The sequence below is a fragment of the Haemorhous mexicanus genome, chromosome 16 (assembly GCF_027477595.1).
Source record: "Haemorhous mexicanus isolate bHaeMex1 chromosome 16, bHaeMex1.pri, whole genome shotgun sequence".
NCBI classification, from domain to species: Eukaryota; Metazoa; Chordata; class Aves; order Passeriformes; family Fringillidae; genus Haemorhous; species Haemorhous mexicanus.
The window spans coordinates 5938500-5960683 of NC_082356.1; the positions used below are offsets into that span (position 1 = coordinate 5938500).

The 22184-nt window shown below is 52.6% G+C and overlaps 1 protein-coding gene across 1 annotated transcript in view; it reads left to right on the top strand.

Moving 5' to 3' along the window:
• LOC132334618 (hydrocephalus-inducing protein-like) overlaps nucleotides 1-22184 on the top strand; it is a 34235-nt gene continuing 12051 nt past the window's right edge. The window contains exons 1-10 of the mRNA XM_059860720.1: nucleotides 1-472; nucleotides 6125-6141; nucleotides 6639-6773; nucleotides 8230-8429; nucleotides 11037-11145; nucleotides 14241-14340; nucleotides 14885-15003; nucleotides 16134-16357; nucleotides 18253-18320; nucleotides 20486-20718. Of these exons, the coding sequence (XP_059716703.1) occupies nucleotides 1-472; nucleotides 6125-6141; nucleotides 6639-6773; nucleotides 8230-8429; nucleotides 11037-11145; nucleotides 14241-14340; nucleotides 14885-15003; nucleotides 16134-16357; nucleotides 18253-18320; nucleotides 20486-20718 (1677 nt within the window). The remainder of the gene's footprint in view (nucleotides 473-6124; nucleotides 6142-6638; nucleotides 6774-8229; nucleotides 8430-11036; nucleotides 11146-14240; nucleotides 14341-14884; nucleotides 15004-16133; nucleotides 16358-18252; nucleotides 18321-20485; nucleotides 20719-22184) is intronic.

Sequence of the window (22184 nt, forward strand, 5' to 3'; positions counted from 1 at the left end):
ATGGGAAGTGTCGAGAGCCTGGGTTCCCCCCCCGGCTCCGCCTTCCTTGTGCAGGAGCAGCCCGGAGCTGGGGCCGAGGCCCCGGCGATATCGAGCGCTGCCGCTGTGGCCCGTCACGTTCCGGGCCCCGGAGCGGATTCCTCCCCCTCCGGCCGGGGACCGAGGGGGCAGCAGGGCTGGAAGGAGCGGGGACCGAGGCCCGCCCGGCGTCACCGCCCCCGGCCCGGCCCCGACAATCGGGTGCTGCGGTTGCCGGGGAACCGCGGGCGCGGCCACAGCGGCTGTGACGGCGCCGCCGCCTCAGTTGCCGCAGAGCGCGCTCCGGGCTGGTTGTTCGCAGCCTGGGCTCGTGCAACGGCTGCACTCAGCGATTCACTGAGGGTCTTGTGCACAGAGATTGTCTCTGCCAGCGAGCCCTGGACTCGCAGAGCTTTGGTCTCTGCCAGCGAGGAGTCCTCAATTTCATTTGAAGGTAAAGATTGATTGTGCTTTTTTGTTTTGTCCCATCTGTGCTCTGAAAGAGAATTCCAAAAGGAAACAGAGGATGGGATAATGTGCAGCTGAATAGATGAACGATATATGGTCTACTGATGGTGCTTTTTTTTCCACTGAAGAAATGCAGAATTTCCTAAATGTAGTAGTCTATAGGCATTTTTTTTCCCTATAGTGATGACTTAAACTGCTTAAAGGTGAATGGGTTCTACTCAGGTGTCTGTGGGTTGTTATGGTCTGGTTCTTAAAATTATTAGGGAGATGCTCCTGAATTAAGGTGCAAACAGGACCATATGCCAAAGTCAATTGTCTGGATTTGATGTAACAGCAAATGTGAGGAAGAGAGAGAGAGAAATAGAGAAGGGAGTTGGGGAGGGGGAGAGAAAGAGAGTGACCAATTAAATAGAAAGTAGAAAGTATCACCATTGCATGGATCTCACTGGCATACCATGAAATCCTCTTCTGGTCTTCTCTGTGGTGAGGTGTCACAAAACATGAGACTCCAATGGATTCATGCAGATTTGGGCAAGGTGGGACTGCCCAGGTTCCTGCCTGGGGTGGGGCAAGTTGGACTCTGTCTCTTGCTACTTTCAAATAAGATAAAATCTTTAGCACCAGTATATCCTTTTGAGCCTGCTGTGAATTGGGTTGTGCATTTTCAGATCTGTTGTGTTCCTTTGCATGCCATGCAGTCACCTGGTGCAAGGCCTCAGGAATGGGTCTGGGGGCACTCTGGAGGTCTTTGATGGGTTCTGACACCCCGTCAGCTGCCCCTGATGGGAATGTCCCCTGGATGTGGCCTTCTGGGGCTGGGGGGTTTTAGAGCTGAGCCAGTTTGTCTGAGGGAGGATGGGTGTCCACTGCCCCTTACCAGAGGTTGTGCCACAAGCCCAAAATTTCCTCTTTCCCCCTATGTTGATGGGAGGTTTGTGTGCAAAGCTGGCCTCAGCAGATGAGTCTGTAGCTATGACTTCCCCAGCCTGAAGGCAGAGAGAGCTGATTTTCAGGACAGCTGCTGGGTTTGGCCTGGTTTTGGATACATTTTTCTCAATTAGCCTTGTTTAGTTCTCCCCAGACCTGAGCTAGCAGGACAATAGTGTCTCCTTGATCTTGTCTCAAGTTCCCTTAGGTGGCTTAACTCACAGTCCCAAGTTTGAATAAGGAGGCATTTTCAGGGAGGGGTGGGCTTCAGTGGTGGCAGCTTCTTGATTCAGTTTTGTCAGAATGGGCAAAAAGTCCTTCCTAACAAGATTTAAGCCATTAGCCATTAAATTTCAGTCTCTCCCAAGTCCTGTGAGAAGCAGCTGAGAGAGCAGGGGTGCTTTAGCCTAAAGAAGAGGAGGCCCACTCTAGCTATTTTTAAGTAATATTTAAGCTACAGCTTTGTCTGTTCCAACTATTCTTAATATTCATCTTCTGAGCTCCAGGTTTCAGTACAATCCATATTTAAATTGCACAAGGCAGCCATATAGCTCAAATAAAGTCCAACTAGAGGCCTAACAATACTAGCTACTTATGCCAAACAAGCACTCAGCTACTTTCAAATCATATCAAATTGTTTAGCACCAGTATATGCCTTGAAACTGCCATGGATTGGGTTGTGGATTGTCAGAGTTCTGTTGTTGCTCCTTCCAGTTTTGTTGAGGCACTGTCTCCCTCTGTGACATCATCCCTTGGAGATGGCGTCTGGATTGCCCAAGAAGACACCACCACCTCGTCTTTTGCTGAGGGAAAGGCTGAAGCCAAACACTGTGAGTGGCCACTGGGGCTGTGTTAAGGCTGGCACCTGCCCTGGTGTCCCTGCTCTCCCTGGCCCTGTTGTCCAGCAGCGCTGTGAAGCTGCAGAGCCCCTCCCCAGCCCTCTGTGCCGTGCTCCTGTTGCTGGGGGCTGTCCTGGTGCAGCAGGGAACACTGTGGGATGCTTCAGTTGTGTCTTGCCTGGCTGTGCCAGTGGAGCCAAGTGAAACCAATGTACAGCTGAAGCCCTGAGCAGGTGTTCTGTCCCTTTCCCTTTGCCACAGGAATTCCTTCTGTCAGACTGGGCACTCACCTGTGCTGCTCTGACCATCCTGCCCTTTGGCACCCAGGCATGTCGGGGAGGAAACCTCAAACTCTGCCCAAAGCCTTGGGAGCCATGGCTGGTCCCAGCTGGAAGAGCTTCCAAAGCAGCTGTTCTCTCCCAGCTGCTGTGTGGGCACAGATCCAGCCCTGGAGGCAGCACTGGAGCCAGGGCCACAAAGGTCCCTTGCTGTCTGGAGCTCCCTTGGCTGAAGATGCCCCAGTGCTGAGGCTCTGTCAAGGAGATCCCTCTGTTTTCTCCTGTGGAGGGCTCTGTCAGCCCAGACAGAGAAAGCAATTTAACAGGGAGAACCAAAACCTGGACACATTCCTGTGCACCTCCCTCTTGGTACAGCTTTGTTTTCTTGCATCTGTTGGACTCAGCCAGCAGCGATATCTCCTTGCTGTGAGTTCTGAGTGTTGTGCAGGGATGGAGTTCAGGCAGTTCTGAGAGCTCCTTTCCATTCTCTGGAAAGGTCACTGCCTCAATCCAAGGAAATGTAAGAGGAAACAAATGCCCAAAGAGCAGAAATCCCCAACCATGTCCCATCCTGTCCTGGAGAAGCCAATGGGACGGAGCCATGTGGCTGGAGTGTGTGTATTGCACTCTGTATTATTAATTTACTGATGCTAAGGATTTCAGCAGGAAACTTCCAGGGCTCCCAGGACTGTCCTAGTGGCTGTGATCACAAGTTATTCACCAGTGCCACTTGTTCAAGAAAAGCCTTTCTGAACAAGCCATCTCTGAGGCTCTAGCTGGTGTATTTTTGCCTTTCAGCTGCTTCCCTCTAAGTTCCAGAGGGAGAAGACTCCCAGCAGGAAGAAGGAGGCCAGCACTGGGGGGAGTATTCTGCCCAGAATTGGCCCATTTCCAGACAGGAGTGAGACTGGTCCAAAGGTAGCCTTTTCCTGCTCTTTTCCTTTCTGTTGAACATGAAGTTTGAAGGGGGTGTGTGCTTGTGACAGGCTTGCCTCCAGCAAAACAGCTCAGTGTCCAGGTGCTGTTGTCATTGCAAACTGCTGGAAGGGGTGGACTGGGAGTCCTGGTGTGCACTAAGTTACACAAATAACCTCTGCTGAAGCTGCTGGGCTGTGCTGGAGTGTAGCTGCCATTGCTAATGGGGGAAGGCTGGGGACACAAAGGCACAACATTGCCATTTGCCATTCTCCTGCTGAGAGAGCCTCCTCTAGCTTTGGTGTGGTCACTATCAAATGCTTGGGGTCACAGGATTCCCTCCAGAGTGGCAGTGTTGGCCTTTGAAGGCCAAGGATGTGCAGGAATTACTTCAGATTTAGCAAAACAAATTGCATTCCTGCTTTGGGCTGGAACAATGTGTTGGACCCTGATGGGGTGTTAGATTATGCAGGCTGCCAGATGTGCAGGGGACTGGCCCTGGGCAGAGGGGAATGGATGTGCTTTATCAGGATCAGTGCCTACTTAGAGGTGTGTTTAAAGCTGCTTTTCTGGCAGGATGGGCTCAGTAGAAAGCACAGTCCAAAGGGGTAGGTGACCAAGGTGGGCTGTTGAGCAGGAAATTGGCAGCAGGAGACATGGAACAAAGTGGTTAAGGATTGTCCTGGAGAGGGGCATTGGGAACACCTCAGGGAAGGACACAACTAAGGGACAGTGTGCTGCAGCCATTCCCTTCAGCAGAGTGTGTCTGCTGTGAAGTCCCATAGGAGACCTGCTTTTGACCTCCTCTGGTCCTGTGCTCTTCTTCTGATGTTTAAGGTCTAGAGCAAAAAAGATATTTGCAGTTGTGTGGGCCTGGGTTTCCCTGTCTCAGAATAAAGGACATCCCAGAATTGTTTCCCATTGAGTCTCCTGTAAATCCATGGGTTTGACTTACTCCATGAATGCTCAGTCAGTGCCCCAGAGCTCTGTGACCACATGGGCACAGGGCTGTGCTTAAGGGAAGTGCTGCCTGGCATTGTGGAGAAAGAAACCTGGAGAAATAGATGCCAAAAGAGCAGCTTGGCTTGAGCCTGCTCTGTGTGGCCCAGCAGCTCTGGATCACTCAGAGCAGAGGTGGGTGAGCCACTGTTTGCCCAGTGTGGGCTGGGCAGACGTGCTCGCCCAGAGTCTGTAGTTCCCTGGGGATCAGTGGAAGATTCTCCTTCATGAACCTTCCTCCCAGCAGCTGAAGCTCTCCCTGCTCTCTCTCGCCTCTCCAGCTGCCGTCAGCTGCCCCGAAACAGAGCTGTTTTGGGGTTTCCCCACCAGAGCTGGTATTTCAGAACTTCGTCGCTCGGGAGGTCTCTGAGATGGAGCTGTCTCTCATTAATAAGGACAAGGTAAGTGCTGGCACCTGGAGCTTTGACACTGTGCTGGAAGAGGAGAGTGCTGTCATTCCCCAGTGTACAGCAAAGCAAATTGTCTGCTGCAGCACATGCAGAAGAAAATGTCTCAGCACCTTGTTCTGCAAGATGCTGGAAATCTTCCTGTGCTGGGAATTGTCCCCTGATTTTGGCCCTGCATTGATGGTGTCTATCCCAAAGGAGTTTCCTTCTCTTGCAAGCTCTGCATTGACAGGAATGTTGAGGGCTGTACAGTTCTTTCCTGCTCTCATGCTGTGCCTTGAGTCTATCCCACACCCTGTGTCTCCTTGGTTAATCTTGGCTCCTGGTAGGAATCTCTGCCTCTCTCAGCCAGTTTGGCTCCCTTTGTGCAGCTGACAGTCAAAGCTCAGGGGCTGAGTCTTCTGCACTTTGTGCTGGAATCACTTCTCATCAATGGCATTGGCACTGCAGGAAACGTGTTCTGAAAGAGCCCTGCAATCAGGCTGATGGAGCAGAAGCAGTGAGAGGCCTTTAGGTGCCACTTCAGGCTCCTGCTCAGCTTCATCCAGTTCTGCTCAGCTTTTCCAAAAGGAACAGAGTGCTCTGCTTTCCCTTTGGAGAACCACAGCAGATCCAAAGCCATGTGCTCCTGGAGGTTTCCAGCTTCACTTGAAGAAATTGGGATTGTTTTGCATTTTGCCAAGAGAGCTGAGAGGGGGGAAAAGTTGAAAAATGTCAGCAGTTGTGTTCCAGCGTAAAGAGGAAAACTTGAGACCATTGGAATTTCAGTCAGGGAATTATTTTCTCAAGGGGGGCTTGTGCCAAGTGTGGGCTGGTGGGAGGAGACAGGAGGGAATCCAAATCATCTGGTTTAGACTTTTGGAGAGCATTTTGGTGCTCAGGGGTTGATGCTCTCAGTGTGCCAGAAAATGCATGTTTGCTGTGTCTGTGAATGCCAGAGGGCAGAACCTGGCCTGCTGGCTGCAGGCAGGAATGCCCAGCAGCCCAGCCTGCCTGCACAGGCAGCAAGAAGGCCTGGAGAGCCAAGACTGGCTTTTCATCCTGGAACCACACTGTCAGTCAGTGCTGGTCATGTTTCTCCAGGCAGAAAAGGCCTTTGAAGCCCACAGTCAACAGGCAAAGCCTGTCTGTGTTTCTGTCACTTTTGGCAAGCTGATTGCTCTCATGGTTTAATGATTCTTCCTTGCTGCTTTACTGCCCATTGCAATTCTCTTTGCCATCTCCTTGTTTTAGGGGTTGTCTTGCTGTGTTCCTTCCTTCTTTTGCTTTTAAGGTTTGCTTTTCTTCCCAGTAAGGCCACAGGGCTTGGTCTCCTCTCTTGCTGCTCTGCCTGCCTGACTGTATCCCCACAACATCCTTACCCAAAGCTAGATTTGCTAGAAGGGAATTTCTTCCTTCCCCCAGGACAATGTGCTGGTTTGCTTTCAGGGAGCACATTCCCCTCTGGAACATGACAACTGCATGGCTGTGTGCAGGCAGAAGCCAGCAGGTTTTTTGGCCTTGTTGAATAGGCAGATGACTTGGTTCAGGTGCTCTGTCTCCATCCTCCTGGTGCTGACCTGCTCAGCCCTTCCTTGCCAGCAGGCACTGCCCTACTGGCCCTGGCCAAAATGCTGGAGGCAGACAGAAGGGATTCCAGTTCACCCTTGTGAAGGATGTGCCTGTGCCTGCAGAGCTGAAAGTGCTTTGGGAAGGGGCCAAGGAGGGATGTCAGCAGGGCACGGACAGGGCTCCTCTGGTCCTGTTGGCACAAGTGGCACAATCATCATTTGGTGTCTTTGCTGCAGATTCCTTGGCTGGTGAAGGTGTCCATGGAGAGCTGCCCTTATTTCCAGCTGGCGTGCCCCAGGGATGTGTACCATGTGGTGCCAGCAGGCTCCTCTGCCCCTGTGCGCATCCGCTTCAGCCCCGCCGAGAACAAGGTGAGAGTGGAGGAGCCAAAGCACAGAATGATCTGCACAGCCATTGTTTTCCCTGCACTCTGGCTCCAGCCCATTGCATGCTGTGAGCTTGGCTTCAGGCCATGGGCAGGCAGCCTGCAGCCAGTCACACCTTGGCCCCTGCTGGCAGGCACTGCAGCCAGGCCTGACAGGCTCTGCTTCCCCTCCCTGCACATCCCTGAGCATTCCCAGGGGAAGATGCAGAGGGAACAGGATGGAAATGGCAGAGGGCTGTTGATAGATGTTGGGCCATCTCTAGGTCTAGGGGAAGGGGTTTCATTATGATGGAAAACACCAGAGGAACCAAGAGGTCAGAGAGCTTTCCTCCTGCTGACTGGCACCAGCTTCCCTGCCTGCCCCTGGGCTGGAGCAAAGACGGTGCTTTTTCACCCCCTCTGCTCTCCAGCCTTGCAGCTGTGCTGTCCCAGAGCACAAGTGAGCATGGTACAGCTGCAGGGCCAGGGCAGAGGATGTGCTGTTCCCGTGAGCCCAGCCTGGCACAGGCACACTGGGCTCTGGGTGCCCTTGGTCAGCAGGAGGTTGCTGAGCTGCAGGGGACTGGGACACCTGCCTGAAGGAGCTCGTGCAGGGCAGGTACAAGCTGCAGGCAGAGCTGTGAGCCCAGAGCCCGTGGCAGTGACACTACTGGGGCTCTGTCTTCATGCCTGTCCCTGTGCTTGCTCAGTCAGCTGGCACCCATCCCGTGCCAAAGGTGCTTTTGTGGGGAGGTTTGAACAGCAGTGCTGAGGCCCTGGCAAGTCTGATCTCAGTGCTGGGATCTGGAGGGTTCATGTTCTGATCTGGAGGCTTGTTCATAGGGAAGGGTTTAGGACATGGCATGGAAGGGAGGAAACCTTGCAGGGAAACAAAGAGAGGCCCTTTCCAACAGCATCCTGCTACCTCTTGGCACTGTTCTTCTCCTGGCTTGGTAGGAGAGGCAAAGTTAGAGAGGAGTTCTGAGCCAACTGATGTTTCTACAGCAGGCCAGAGGTGCAGGATCTCTTTGGGTGCAGCTGTTTTCTCATCTTCCTTTTGCTGCTTAGAGCCAGTTGAAGACTTTGTCCTATTCTCAGACAGTTGGAATATAGAAACCTAGAGGAATGTCCTGTGTTCCCAAGCACCATGTTCTTTAGAATGAACTTAGGAATTGTTTAACAATCATTAAAATTTAGAGTAAAATTGTGGTGGCCTAGGGTATGGGTATGACCTAGTGATACAAGAGCTGAATGCCACAGAGATAGGTTTTGCAAAAGTGCCCCGGTGCCTTTAAAATGTGACATATTAGTAGAACTTAGTGCTCATTTTAGGGTGCAATAGGTAAATCGATGCCCTTGGAGCATCAATTTACCTATTGCACCCTAAAATGAACAATAAGTTTTTCTTCTGCCATGGGGATGGCACTAAATGCCCTGTGCTGAGGCAGTTTCTTTTCCTGCAGGATTATTGCCACCAGCTGGTCTGCATGACTGCAAGGGAAAGGATCGTTGTGCCAATTCGGGCCATTGGTGCCCGAGCTGTCCTGGACTTCCCTGCCCAGCTGGATTTCTCCAAGTGTGCAGTCCAGGGCAGCACCCAGAAGACTCTGCTGGTGCGCAATGTCGGTACCCAGGCAGCTCGTTACCAGCTGAGCACCCAGAGGTGAGGCAGCTCATCTGTCCTTGTGCAAAACACCTTTGGGGGACAGCAGAGCTGGGAAAGAGCAGCAAAAGGAACCAGAGCATTGCAGCTGCTGCCCTGCAGCCTGGCTGGAAGGGAGCAGGATGGATGGCATCTGCTCTTGCTTTCTGTGGCCTTGGAGCTTTCTCTGTCCCAGATTTGCTGGAGGCTGCTGGAACATGTTGGTAGCTGGCTTGCACCCTCCTGAGCACAAGCAGCTTCTGAAATGCTTCCTCAGCACTGTCAGCCAAATAGACCCATTCCCTGAGAGGCCACAGGCACGTGGCTTTCCAGTGGTCCTGGAGGGGACCTCTGGCAATCATCTGAGCAAACACACTGCTCAAAGCAAGAGCAGAGTCTGGGGACTGCAAGGTGCCATTGGGAGATCTGGACCTGGCTTTAGATGCCATAGAAGGGAACAAACATATCAATGGACCTAGCTAAAAAGCAGAAGAAAACAACGTGTTTTTCAAGAAAACCCCCTCCGTCCCTTATCTTTTCTGCCTGTCAGTTGCAGTAGTGATTCATTGAGAGGATGGATCTAACAGGGTGAGAAGTGTCTTAAGGAGCAGCTCACAATGAACAGAGAAAAGGCCAAAACTGAGCTTGCCAGCCCCATCTCTTGGCAGTGGTTTTCATTTGGTTATTACAGTGTCAGGGATGTCTCCTGCACAGCTCTTCTATCTGTGGGCTCAGGGAACAGCTTAGTGCTGTTGGCTGAAATTCAGAAGAGTTGAGAGATGACTGCTACAGCAGGAACAGAAGAGTCTGGTGGGTCCAGCCCAGGGTGGGATGTAGCAGGTGAAGGGGCTGAATTGCACTCAGTTTTTTCGGCCTGAAACTGAGTCCTGGACTTGGCTGGATCCTCTTCTCCTGATAATTTGAAAAAAAGAAGACACCTTCTTTCTCAGGCAAGCCCTGAAGTCACCTCCAGGAATGTTCTTCCCATCCTGCCATCTGAGGGCAGGAGCATGTAACATGGGGCAGGAGTGGGAAGGGAATGGAATGGAAGGGAGTGCTGAAGCCTGGCCAGGGATTCCCCTAACTGGCAACTTCTCTGTTCTGATGAAATTTCTGGCAAAAGACTAAGGGAAGAATCCTGTGCCTTGCCCCCAGCAGGCACTGATCCCCCGAGCCCCAGCAGAGAGCTGCAGCAGGGCTGGCATCAGCCCCGGGGCAGATGCAGGAGCACGTGCACTGATCTGGCTCTGGGGCTGCTGGGGCCTTGTCTTTCCTCCCCTCCCTCCAAAGTCTCACGTCCAGCCCATAAACATTGCTGGCCCAAGGCTTCTCCACCAGCCAGCAGTGATGTTCTCCCCAGTGGCAATGGGAACAGCTCAGCCCATCATTGCAGCAAGAGGTCCTTCATGAGCAGAACCTGAAGCAAGTTCATCAGCTGTCACTGCTGACATGAGCAAAGCTCAGCTTGCCAGATGTTCCCTTTGTTTTTGTGTGTGATGCATTCATCACCAAAGTCCCCAGAAGACACTTTGAAGTGACAGATTGACCAGCAGCAAAGCACCAAGGCCAGGAACTTTTGTTTGCTCAGTGGGGCTGTAGAAGAGCACAAAGCCCAGCAGCTGCTGGGCAGAAGCACTTTTCCCCTGGGCTGTCCCTGAGCATCAAAGCACAGAGTCTTGTGTTTGTCAGGCAAGAGCTCTTTACCTGGTGATCAATGCTGATTGCTCCTGGTAAATCCAAAGTGCACCAACACAGTTGCATAATTATTTCCAACACATTGCACAGAGTTTGTCTGGTGGGCCAAGCAAGCAGTTACCAGCCTGCATGACAACCCAGAGTCCCAGACTGCATTGCTGGTAAATACACAGAAACCTCCTGTTCTGCTTCCTTGATGTGCTCCTGCTGATGGTGCTTCATTGAGCTGGGATTGGACCCTTCGGACTGTAAATGGCATCCTCCTTTTGGGTCTTGTTTCCAGGTCACTGTATTGCTCTAATCTGCAGTTGCACTCTTTCAGAGTTTTGATTGCTCCTTTTCTTAGAAAAGGAAGCTCTCATTGAAATGCTGATAAAATGTGTCTTTTTGGCTAAATCAGGATGTTTTCAATGGAAAAGAAACCAAAGAACCACACTGCAACAGTAACTATTCCTTGGTCTTCAGGGAATAGTTCCTTCTCCCTGTCTGATTGCTAGGCTGTAATCTGCCAGGACAGGGAGTGCCCTAACGTTTGCATCTCCTGAGATGAGGTTCATAGGCAGCAGGAAAAGAGAAATTCCTGAGGCAGTCAGTGTCAAGTTGTCATGCAGATAGCTCTGAACCCTCTCTGTGCTCTTCAGAAACCATTCTCTGATGGGATTGGTGGCAGTGGGACCCTTGAGCCTCATTGCAGAGAGCTGGATGTAGAGTATGGGGGAGCTGAGGTCATTTTAGCCCCAGGATCTGGTGAGGGCTGGATCTCCTCAGCAGTGGCTCAGTGGCTGTTTCTGATGCTGTCTGTTCTGGCTGTCTTCTGCTGCCTGTGCTTGGTTTGCTCCCTGCTTGCCCCAGGGAGCTGCAGTGAGCTGCAGTGCAGAAGGAATCTCCTGGCCAGGTGTCCCCCCAGCCCTGCTCCCTCTCTCTGTGTTGCAGTCCTTTCTCCGTGGTGCCGGCCACAGGAGCTCTGGGCGCTGGTGACACCGTGCAGGTGACAGTGGGATTTCACCCGCGGGCCAGCGGTGACCATTGGGGCTCCCTGGCAGTGAGCTGCAGCACAGGTGAGTGCTGGGCCCTGCACGGGCACAGGACAGTTCTGCACCATGGCTCCCTGCTGTCCCATCCCCTGCATTCCCTCCAGAGGTACCTCCCCTGCTCAGCTTCACCCCAAAGCAAACTGAGAACTCCTTGGTCTTTAGGGGCTTGAGAAAGTGAATCCCCTCTAACAGGCAGAGATTTTGGACTCCTGTTGTGCTGGGAGTTGCTGAGTGGAGGAAGGAGGATCCCTGATTCTCCACTCCCATGTGGTTATGCCTGGCTGAAGTTTTATTTGATTCCTGGGCAGTGCTGTAGGTGAGGTCTCCATCAGACTCTCTCCAATGCAGTGGATTTCTTGCACACCTCTGTCCCATGTGTGTCTTCTCCCCTGGCTTGCCACAGACCCTTTTTCTCTGTGGCCCTTAGACATAGATGTAGTTTCTGTCTAACAACATTTTCAGGTGCTCTAGTTCTTTTTTTTGTGACAAACCCAAACAAATTTTTCCCTGTCCCCATTTCCCAGGCTGTTCCTGCTGTTGCAAACCTCTCACATCTGTCTCCCATTTGATTTCTAGACTGAGGAATCCCATTCAGTCTTAATGGAGAAGCTGCTCTGTACTTACTCATCTTTCCTTTGTCCCTTTTTTATTTCATTTGCAATGCTCCAGCTTGGTTTTTCAGATCAGAACAATATCAAATATTTCAAGACTGATGAGGCTTTGGCTTTGGCCAGGGAGATGATGATGATGATGATGATGATGATTTTCATGGTGTTCATTTTGCAGTGGTTTGTCACATTGCAGAGCCAGGCTGGTTGTGTTTCCTCCCCTGTGTCCCCTCCTGCTGGGGGCTGTCACTTCACTTGTTCCTCTGGGCCTCCTTTTGCTGCCCACCTGCCCCCAGGCATATTTGCTGGTCAGCAACAAGGGATCCAAGGGATCAGGAGAGACAGAGTCTGGTGGGATGCCCAGGGAGAGTCTGGGCAAGGCAGGACTGAGCAGGGCTCCTCAGCCCTGTCACCTGAAGGACTTGGATGCAGAAATTCTGGTGATCTGAGTGGTCACCGGAGCACATGGACCAATCTCCCTGTCCATACTGTCACCTTGGGGCCAAATCTCCACAAACACCCTCAGAAATAAGGTGTTTAAGGAGCTGCTCAGGACATCCCCACATTCTACACACAGAGCTGTCAGGATGGGATAAATGGACTGATCCACAGAACTCCTCATTCAGCTCAAAACTGGGACACTTTCTTCTGTGCCCTGTGGTTTGCTCCGTTCCTTGTGCTTCCATCAGGCAGTGAGCTGAGCAAAGACTCCCCTTTGCTTTGTTCCAGGGGAAGAAATTATCCACACAAAGCTCCACGGAGAAGCTGTGGATGTCAACGTTGGGCTGAGCACAAGTTCCGTGGAGCTTGACAAGACTTTCATCTCCATGTCAAGCCACAGAACTGTGTTCATTGAGAACAGGAGTAACATCACAGCCCACTTCCAGTGGAAGGCTTTTCCTAGTGAGGAAGAAGAGAATGAAGAGAAGAGGAGGTTGGTTTGAAAGATGCATTTCAGTGAGATCCATGGCCCAAGACTGAAGCTAATGTTTGGCCTCTGGGGGGTGTTGGTACTTTTGAATGTTTTAGGCCAAGTAAACCATCCCTGGCACTGGGGTGTGTGTCCCTGGCCTTCAGGAGCTCAGCACTCAGTATTCCAGTTCCATTGATACTCCAGCCAGGGATGGCATTTTGGGAAGGAAAGGTCGATTGCAATGACTGGATTTCCTCAGGTTCTCATTGGGCTCTTGTCTCTCTAATCTTCTTCCTACATGACCTGGCAACATCCCTAAACATTTCCTGAATTGCCAGCCCCTCTTTCCAAAGGTGATACACCCTCTTCTTTCCCTTAGTTCCTTCAAAAGCATGGTCCAGGAGAAGATGGCAAAGGTGCCAGAAGACCCCATGCTGTTCTCCCATGACATTTTTTCCATCGAACCAATGGTAAGTGATAGCTGAGAACCTCATTTTCCTCCTCCTCCTCCTCTTCCACTTGCTCCTCCCAAGCACCCTGCCCCCATCCCCCTTCCCCCGGCTGCAGTCACTGGGCAGATCCTCAGCTGGCCCCATGTGGTGGGAGGGAGGACATGGAGTTTCTGGAGTGGCTGCAGAGCTCCCTGCTCAAAGCATTTGTGCCCTGCAGGCTCAAGGCAGGGCTGGGAGCCTGACAAAGCCGAGCTCTGCTGCCAGGCTCGAGCTGCTCAAGGCACTGTGTGCGTGTCCCTGCAGTGTCACAGGGAGCAGTTATTGCAGGCAGGGGCTCCCCCAACACGTGGGGTTCAGCAGAGGCTGTTGGAGCACTGCCAGCTCACACACTGACCTGAAGCTTGCCACGGTTCCCTGGCAAAAGGAGGCCAAATTCAGCCCAAGGGTAATGCCAGAAATGCCAATCCCCTCCTGTAAGCATGCCTTGCACTATTTCTGAGTCTGCCTTCCAGTGTCATCTGTGAGCCTGGACACCAGGGTGCAAGGCTGAAATGGGCCTTTGGAGCTCTCCTGCACACAGGGACACAAAACCTTTTCCTTTTCTGGTGATGCAAGCAAACTGCCACGTGCTCCCATCAAGCAGAGCCCTGATTCTGAGTGCTGGCATTGTGAGAGATGATGAGTACCTGGTGTGTGCACAGTGCAAAATCCCTTCTCATCTTGGAGTAAAGCCCAGAATAATCCCAACCTCTGCTTTCTTTCAAAACAGCTTAACTAATATTTGCATTTCAAGGAAGGGCATCATGTTCTCTTCTTGATCACTCCTATGGCCCATCTAAGGCCAAGAGCCACCAGTGCACAGGGGCAGTTGCATCCCACTGTGGCTGCCAGCAGCATGATGTGAGCAAGAGCTTGTGTCAGAGCAGCAGGAATCTTGTGGAGAGTGGGAGCTGATCAGCTGAGCATTGAGAGCTTCCAGCGCTGGGTTGAGCTGGGTTTGGAGGGTTTCCTTGGCTCCTTGGGTTGTTCACTCATCACTGATGCTCTAAACAAAGGCTTACAGGAGTGTGGTTGCAAACAAGCAGTGTGAAGTGTGCAGAGCAATGTTTTGCTGTCTCTCTCTGTTGTAGGAAGGAGAAATCGGGCCGAATTGTTCGGCCGAAATCAAGGTGACCTTCAAACCCCTGGAAGCACTGGAGTATGGAAGTGTGGCTTACTGCAGCATCTCAGGTGCAGCTCCTTTGCCCTGCTTCTCTGCCCCTCAGTGAAGCCATGGTGCAAGCCTGAGCCCACTGGGCTCCCATGGAACTGCTGGGAAGAGTCCCTGGTCAGCAGGGACACCTCCCCCTAGACCAGGAAGCTCCAAGCCCCATCCAGCCTAGCTTGGAGCACTTGCAGGGCTGGAACCCCCACAGCTTCCCTGGGGAACCTGCTCCAATCACTCACAGTAAAAAATTCCTTCCCTGATATCTAACCTCAATTTCCTTTCTTTCAATTTCTACCCATTACTCCTTGGCCTGCCACTCCAGGACACCAGAGATGTTTTAAACTCAGCAAAGTGGTGGCTCAAATTGGAAAGCAGCCTGAGGAATGGGTTAGAAATTAGAAGTCAGCCCCAAGGGACATCTCCTGAGGGGAGCGAAGGGTCCAGATCTTCTCCTGCAGCATCAGGAGCTGGTTGCATCCAGCTCATTCAGGCACTACCACTGAGGCAGCCTGGAAAATGCAGTGTAACAGAGGGAATGATTGCACTGCAATGGACATCTCTCCCCAGGCCGTGAGAGCAGGCTGCCCCTGCAGCTCCGAGGGGAAGGCCAAGGACCCTTGGTTGAACTCAGCTCTCAGACTCTGGACCTTGGGAACGTTTTTGTCAACACCCCCCACGTCTATGAGGTGAGCAGCAGGACTTGGGATGGATCCTGATGGCTCCTGAGGCAGCAGCAAGCATGCTGGAGCTGTGGAATTCCTGCCACCCTGGGCAGTTGTGAGCAGGGAATATTTGATGTCCTGCTCAAATCTGGGGGGGGTCAGGAAGGTGTGTCTGTTGTTCCTGAAGCCCCAGTCCCTGCTTTTGGGCAGCCTTCCTTAGGGATCAGCTGGGAGGCTTCCTGCACCACAACCCCTTGGCCCATGAACCCAGCACTGGCTCCAAAAGCTGCATGTTCAGAGGCTTTTGTGGCAGTGCAGACACAAGGTTCCTTTGGCCTGGGCTCTGCAGAAGCAGCTGACACAAACTTGCTGCCTTTGAGCTTCAGCCCACTGCAACAGCTTCCAGGCAAGTGTCTCCTGCTGATTGCTGCAAGGCACAGGAAAGCCTTGGGAGTTCTCTCCCTTGCTGACCAGTCCCTCAGCACACTTCAGCCTTGGTGCATCTCTGGCTCTAGAAAGAGAAAAGTGTCCCTGGGAATAAAGCAAAGCATTTTTCTACCTGTTTGCCTCCCCCACAATAGTATCAAGCTTGCCAAAAAAAACCATGAGAGATCAACTGAAGGGGTAGAAAGTGAGGCACTGCATCATGCCAGACATTTTCAAAAGCTTGGCTGGGGAAGAGAAAGACACCCTGAGTTTTCTTACCAAAAGATGGTGCTATCTGTACATTTTGATGCTGATGCCTCATTCCCAATGTATTGTTTTCATGGTGTGGGGAAAGGTGAATGAGCAGATGGTGCTGGTGGAGCTGTGCTAACTGGGGCAGCAGCAGCTCTGGGGTGATTCCTTAGGCAGCTGCAATCAGCTCACGTTGCTCTCAGGGCCAGCTCTCAGTGAGCTTGGTGATGCTGAGCAGAGGTGCACAGCTCTGTGTCCATGGGATCACCCCAGGGTGAGTGCAGTTCTGTGGAGTTACCTCTGCTCTGCAGGAAAACCCAAAGGCAGAACTTGTCTTGTTGTATCTTTTGACTTCTGCCACTCAGCAGCACAAAGCATCTTCTGCCTTTTCTGGCTGTTCTTGGCATCATGAGACAATAACTCCCAAGAAGGGAAGGTTCCACATGTATTTCCACTTTGCTTTCTTGCTGCTGCAGGTGAAACTGATGAACCAAGGAGCTCTTGATGCTCCCTTCACCTGTATCCCTTCAGCCACCAAGGTGGGCTCCTGCTTCAAGTTTGCACCCGAGGAGGGCATCATTGCAGCAGGAGGGAGCCAGACTGTGCAGATCTCCTTCAGTGCCACCGTGTTGGGCAGCTTTGAGGAAGAGTTCCAGCTCAGAGTGGCTGGATCTCCTACGCCTGCCATCCTGACCATCAAGTAAGGACCCTAGGAGCTGGGTGGGCACATCTGTAGCTGTCTCTGGGACATCCCCCACCTACCTCATGTTGGGCTGGAGCAGAGAAAAAAGGTGTTTCCTGAGGTCTGAATCTGTGCTCTGATGCTGGCACTGCTTTAGTGTGAGGATGCCTCCTGCCCTTGGTGGTGCCTGGGAGCTGGAATGACTCCTCCCTGCAGAGATCTCCCTGTGCCTTGGGCCATGGCAGGCAGTGGGATGGATCAGACTTGGGCAGCAGCTGCTCTGGGATGTCCCACCTGAATGGGCCAGCCAGGCTGATTCTGCAGCAGCAGCAGTGTTTGTAAAAACTTGTGTTAATAATCCATGGCAGGTGGGCAGCAGCAGCCTCAGCTCACCTCTGCCAGCCCTGCTGGGAGGGACAAGCTGTGCTCCCAGCTGCTGTGCACAGAGTGCTCTGGTGCCTCCTTGGCACAGCCAGGAAAGGGCTGAGGTGGGAGTCAGGGAACTGCAGCAGGAACTGTCCCAAGGACTTGGGCATCCTCCCGTGGGCTGGGGCCATGGCAAGAGATAATCCTGGCCCAGCACAAGGGAGAAGGGCTGATCACAGGGGAAGCAGAGCTCAGTCCTCAGAAGCACAGCAGCGTGAGGCCTTGTCCCTGCCAGCCTGAGCCATGTGCTGCTGGGATAATGTAGTGGGAGCAGGAGAGCTGTTCTGGCTGCTCTGCAGCTTTGGAGCTGGGCTGCTGCTGTTGGCAGGCACTGGCTCAAGGCAGTAAAGAAATGGAAGCAATCTGCACTGGATTACACCAATAAGATAAGGGAGAGGGATAAAAAAGAGCAAGGAAGTTCTTACCTAGCAAGAGAAAAGTGGCAAGTAGGTGTGCCCACAGTGGAGAAACAATGATGCTGGCTTTGTTTTTGGAGGAAAAGTGCTGCTTTTGTATTTTGGAAATCAAGAGGGAACCTTTCACCATCAAAGAATTGATTCTCCTCTGTCCCTCCCCAAAAGTGATCAGGGGTGTTTCTGCATAAGCAGCTTTCTCCTTGGGCAAGGGCAGGTGTCTCTTGTTGAGATGTGCAGAGCAGAGCCAGGGGCAGTCCTGTGAACACAACACAAGGCCCAGGTCACTGCTCCTTGAGTTTGAACCAAAAGGCAGAGTGGGCATTGATTGGCATCCACCATGAAATCAACTGGTGAGTGTTGTGCAGCTTCAAGTGCTGATTTCAGTGGATGTTGGTGACTTTTGGAGTTTGTCTGCTGAGTTCAAGAACAGCTGAGGTGCTGTGCTGGATTCAGGACACCCTGGTTTGGTTGCTGAAGCTGTTGCTCTTGGCTGTGCCAGCTGGTGCACTGCTGACAAGCTGGTCCTTTCCTCTGGGATCCATCTGTCCCCGGCTAGAACTGTTGCTGCTCCTTTCAGAGGATGATTGGGCATGGCCTGGATTGATGTCTCAGAATTCTGTCTGTAATGATTGTGTGGGTCAAACTCTGCTGAGAAAGCTCCTCCATGGGAACAGCAGTTCCAGCTAAGAAGGAGCAAAGCAGGGAACCTGTGGCTGCAAGGGCTGCTTACAGAAGTGTGTGGGGACACCTTTATGTCCATCCCCTTGCAGACGGGGAAACTGAGGCACAGAGCCATGTCTGGGTGTGTGTTCAGGGTCCTTCATGGGACCAGCAACAACCTGGGGGCTTCTCCTGCCTGCCCTGTGCCCAGAGCCCATCAGTGGCTGTTGGCTGCTGGCCACTTGGCTTTAGCTGCCTCCTGTGCACGGGGCCCTGTGCTGAGCACATGGGGCTGTGTTGGTTGGAAACCCAGGGTGCCCTGAGCCCAGGTTTTGTGCCCCCGAGCCAGGACAGCCGGACCTTTGCAATTTCTTTAACCGAGCCATTTCCTCCTCTGTCCTCGCCCTCCAGGGGCAGCGTCAGTGCACTGAGTTTACACTTCGACCTCCCTGAGCTCGACTTCGGGGACATCTCCTTTGGTGAGTGTTCCCTGGGCTGGGACACAGCCTCAGGAATCTGTGCCTTCCAACAGAACAGCATCCCTCACTCACGCTCTGCCCCAGCAGCCTCTCCAGGCTGTGAACTGCAGGGCTGCTGCTGCCTCAGGTGGCATTTTGCCATTGGGAGATCCAACAGAAGCAAGGAATATAAAGTCAGTGTTTTCTGGTGTCTCTGTGCTGCTTTGAAAGACAGATGTCTGTCAAGGAAGGTGGGAATCTTCCTGCAATGGAAAGATGAGCCCATCCCTCCAAATAATTCTACCTTTGAAATGAGAGGGCTCCCAGGCAAAACTATGGGAAAAGAAATAACAGTTCTTTCCTAGACTCGATCAGGAGAGCACAGATAAGAAGGCAAGAACAGACGTTTCCCAGGCGCCAAGTCCCGTTTTTCCCCTTGAGTGGAGTTCGGGTCCCAGCAGGAGGAGCTGTGGGATCCGGCAGGGCAGTGATCCCCTCCCAGCCGGTGCAGGGAGGGAAGGAGGGAAGGGAAGGGAGGAAGGAAGGAAATGCTCCTTTTGCAAACTGCCAAAGGGCAGGGGGATGTCGGCAGTGCGGAGCAGCAGCAGGCAGGAGCAGGGCAGGCAGGCAGGGTCGATGGCAGCGCTGAGCTGCAGCCAGGGCAGTCCCGGGGCCAAGCACACAACCTCCCGCAGCAGCAGCGGCCGAGCTTCGATCCCCGAGCGGGAGGAAGGGAAGCTCCGCTCCCTGCCCGAGCTCAGCTCCGACTGCACAGCCGCCCCCAGTATCACGCCCGAAATCCCAAAAAACCCCGAAGGGAAAAGCCCAGCCCCAGGGCCAAAACACCCCAAAACCCCTCTGCCCCTTCCCAGACCAAGGGCAACATTCACTGCCAAGCCTAAACCCAGAACAATGAAGTTCCTGAACTTTGGAAGGAAACTCATTGCCTTTCCTGAGCTGCTTCTTCCCCAGCCTGCATCGGCATGGAGGCACTTGTCAAGTTGCCTTGTGAAGAAATGAAACAAGCAAGGCAACAGATAGAAATATGGTTCTGAACCAGGAGATTGATCCTGCTGAATCCAATTTCATTCCTAAGGTCTCTCCAGCTGAAGGCAGCTGTTGTATCTTTGCTTCTTTGTGACTGTTGACTGTTGTCTGCATGTGCTGAGCTCAGTCTCATTTGAGGTTTTGACATCTGGGTTTGTCCTTTTTGTGCCTCTCCTACCTCCCTGCTGGAGTCACTGCTGGAGCTGGCAGTGGTCATTTGGATGGGCCCAGAGAAGCTCTGGGCTGCACCTGCAGTCCCCATCTGTGTTCCAGGGCTTCTTGGTGAGCAGGCCTGGGGAGAAGTCTCCTCCCCACAGAGCTGGCCAGCCCAGCCAGGTGTGCCCTGCAGAGCAGGTTGTGGCTGCTCTGCGGGCTCGGCAGGACATCCCCACCATGAGTGGCTGTATCTCTGGCTTTCCAGGATGGAAAGCAAATCTCAGAGCTAAAGTGGGCTAAACCCTTGCAGGCAGCAATCCCAGTGAGCAGCATGGCTGTGATGTCCCTGTTTGTTGGGTGAGGTGGGACCTGATTCCTAATTGCTAATCTCAAAGCAAGGCTTGGGTGTGCCCCCAGCTGAGTGGGCTCTGAGCTGTCCCGTGCTCAGTCTGTTTGGCCCAAACCAAGAGATGCCTCAAGGATGCTGCAGAGAGAAGCTGCATTAGGGTGCTTTGCCTCACGTTCTAGTTCCTGATTCCATCCTCACTTTCTTTTGCTGTAGCTTCTTCTCAATGACGACTCCCTGTTTATATCTCTTGAAAACAGTGGGAGTGTTGGCAGGCTTCCCAGGGAATTTGACAGCTTGAATTCTCAGAGTAAATGCTGGGTCTGGATGCACACCCATCACTGAGAGATAAGTGGTGCTGGTTTGGGGCAGGTGAGGGAGCTCCTCCCCATCCCAAAGAGAGAAGCTTGCAGTGTTGAGCAGGGCTAGGAGTGGGCATTTTCAGGGCTGCAGTCTGGAATCTGGAAACTGTGTCAAAGGGAACTAAGTGACAATTAATTCCTCACGCACCTTCTCGGTGAGCTGTAGTTCAGATAATAAAGAGCTGAACTCCAATCCCACTTTGATCCTGCCAGGATATTCACCCCAGGATCATGCCATCATGGGTGCCTGACTGGATATTTGTGTCCTTTGCCAGGCTTTCCCTACACCCAGCGCTGTCGCCTCACCAACAGCTCCGCGGTGCCGCTGACGTTCCAGCTCTGCATGTCGGACGATGGCACGCAGCCGGCTGTTGACAGCGTGGATCAGATCCGCAGGCACAGCGACCCAGCCTGGAGGAAGGGAATCCATTTCTATGTTGAGCCCAGGGAGTTCACCATGAATCCCAGCCGAGGGACCATCCTCCCCCAGGGACACCAGGACATCGAGGTACAGCCAGAGTCCAGCCACAGACGCTGCAGCACCAGGGCTGAAGCTGCACTGGAGTGTGGGAGGGCTTTAGCTCTGGTGCCAGCTTTGAGCATGGTGGGAGGGAGAGATCTGCACTGCTGGGAGGCCTCTGCTAGCTGGCTTACTCGGGATGTTCCTCCAGGAGCACTGTTTGGTTTCCAAAATCATCTGCTGAGGTCACATACCTTATGGTCAAGGCCTGAAGCCATTCTTGTGTTTTTGAGAGCAATTGATTTGATTGCAAGTGGGCAGAGCAAGGATGATGGCAGAAGGTGGCTGTTAGAGAGATGTCATTGTATAAAGCAGTTGGCTTTTCTTCTTGGTCTCATTTCCCCCCTCCTGGGGAGCAGAATGATTTGTGTTCACTGCAGGAATCTCTAGAGGGGACAGAAAACTTTGCAGCCATGTGTAGTGGTTCAAATTTATTTTATTGATTTCTTCTTAAGTGGTTTGTTCTGTTGTACCCCCATGTTCTCCCCGAGTTGGTTTACCCCTGGGTTTCACCCTCCCTCAAAGCTGTCCCTCATGCCATTCCTTGCCCCTTGTTCCAGCTCTTTCCCTGCCTTTCAAGGCAACCCACCCCCTTTTGTTCCCCAGCCTTCTTTGCCAATTTGACCTCGAGCCATTCCCTGTCTGCAACACTCCTTTGGAATTCCCCTATTCCTGGAGGTCCCATTGGCCCTTGTGAGCCATCCTCTCCACCCTCCTACCCCAAGTGGCCCCAGATGTACACTTGATGTAATCCCCTCCCTGCTCCCCTGAGGATTCCCTAATGGTTTGCTGTTTGTACCCCCCCCCCCCCCCCCCCCCCCCCGATTTGTGTCTGTACAAAAGCCATTTCACAGGAGTGCCCAGGGCTCTTTTGCCTCTGATCCCCTTGCTTGGAATAAACCCTTCCTTGTGGAACTTCAAGACAGGGAGCCTCCTCCTTTCTTCTCTGCCTGCTCCCTGTCGTGGCTTGTCTCTTGCACCATAGAGCAAGTGGCTCTGAGGGTTCTGCCTCTGGTAAGTGCCCATCCTGAGGCAGTTCCCCACTCCTGGCATGGGGCCAGAGTTCTGAGAGCCAGCCCGGGCTCCGGGTCCCACGGCAGCCATGAAGTGCCCAGCACCTGCTGGGCCACACTTTGCCCTCAGCTTGCTGCTGTAAAGCTGAACTCATTTTGTTCAAGTCAGATTTCCTCTGCATGGATGTCATTGTAGTCAGATGAGAAATTGGACCCCTAATTTGAATTCAGTATTGCAAAGAGCTTTAGTCTAATGTCTGAATGTAGCTGACCTATGCCCTGATAGCAAGGTGTGTTTAACAAATCTGGTATTGCCAGAAGGCTTTTGTTCCTCTGAGACTGTGCTCTACACATGGAGCTGTAGAAGAATGAAGGCCAAATCCTCCTCAAGAACTGGAGGATATCACAGGTGGGTAATGAGCTTTTGTAAGGAAGAATTTC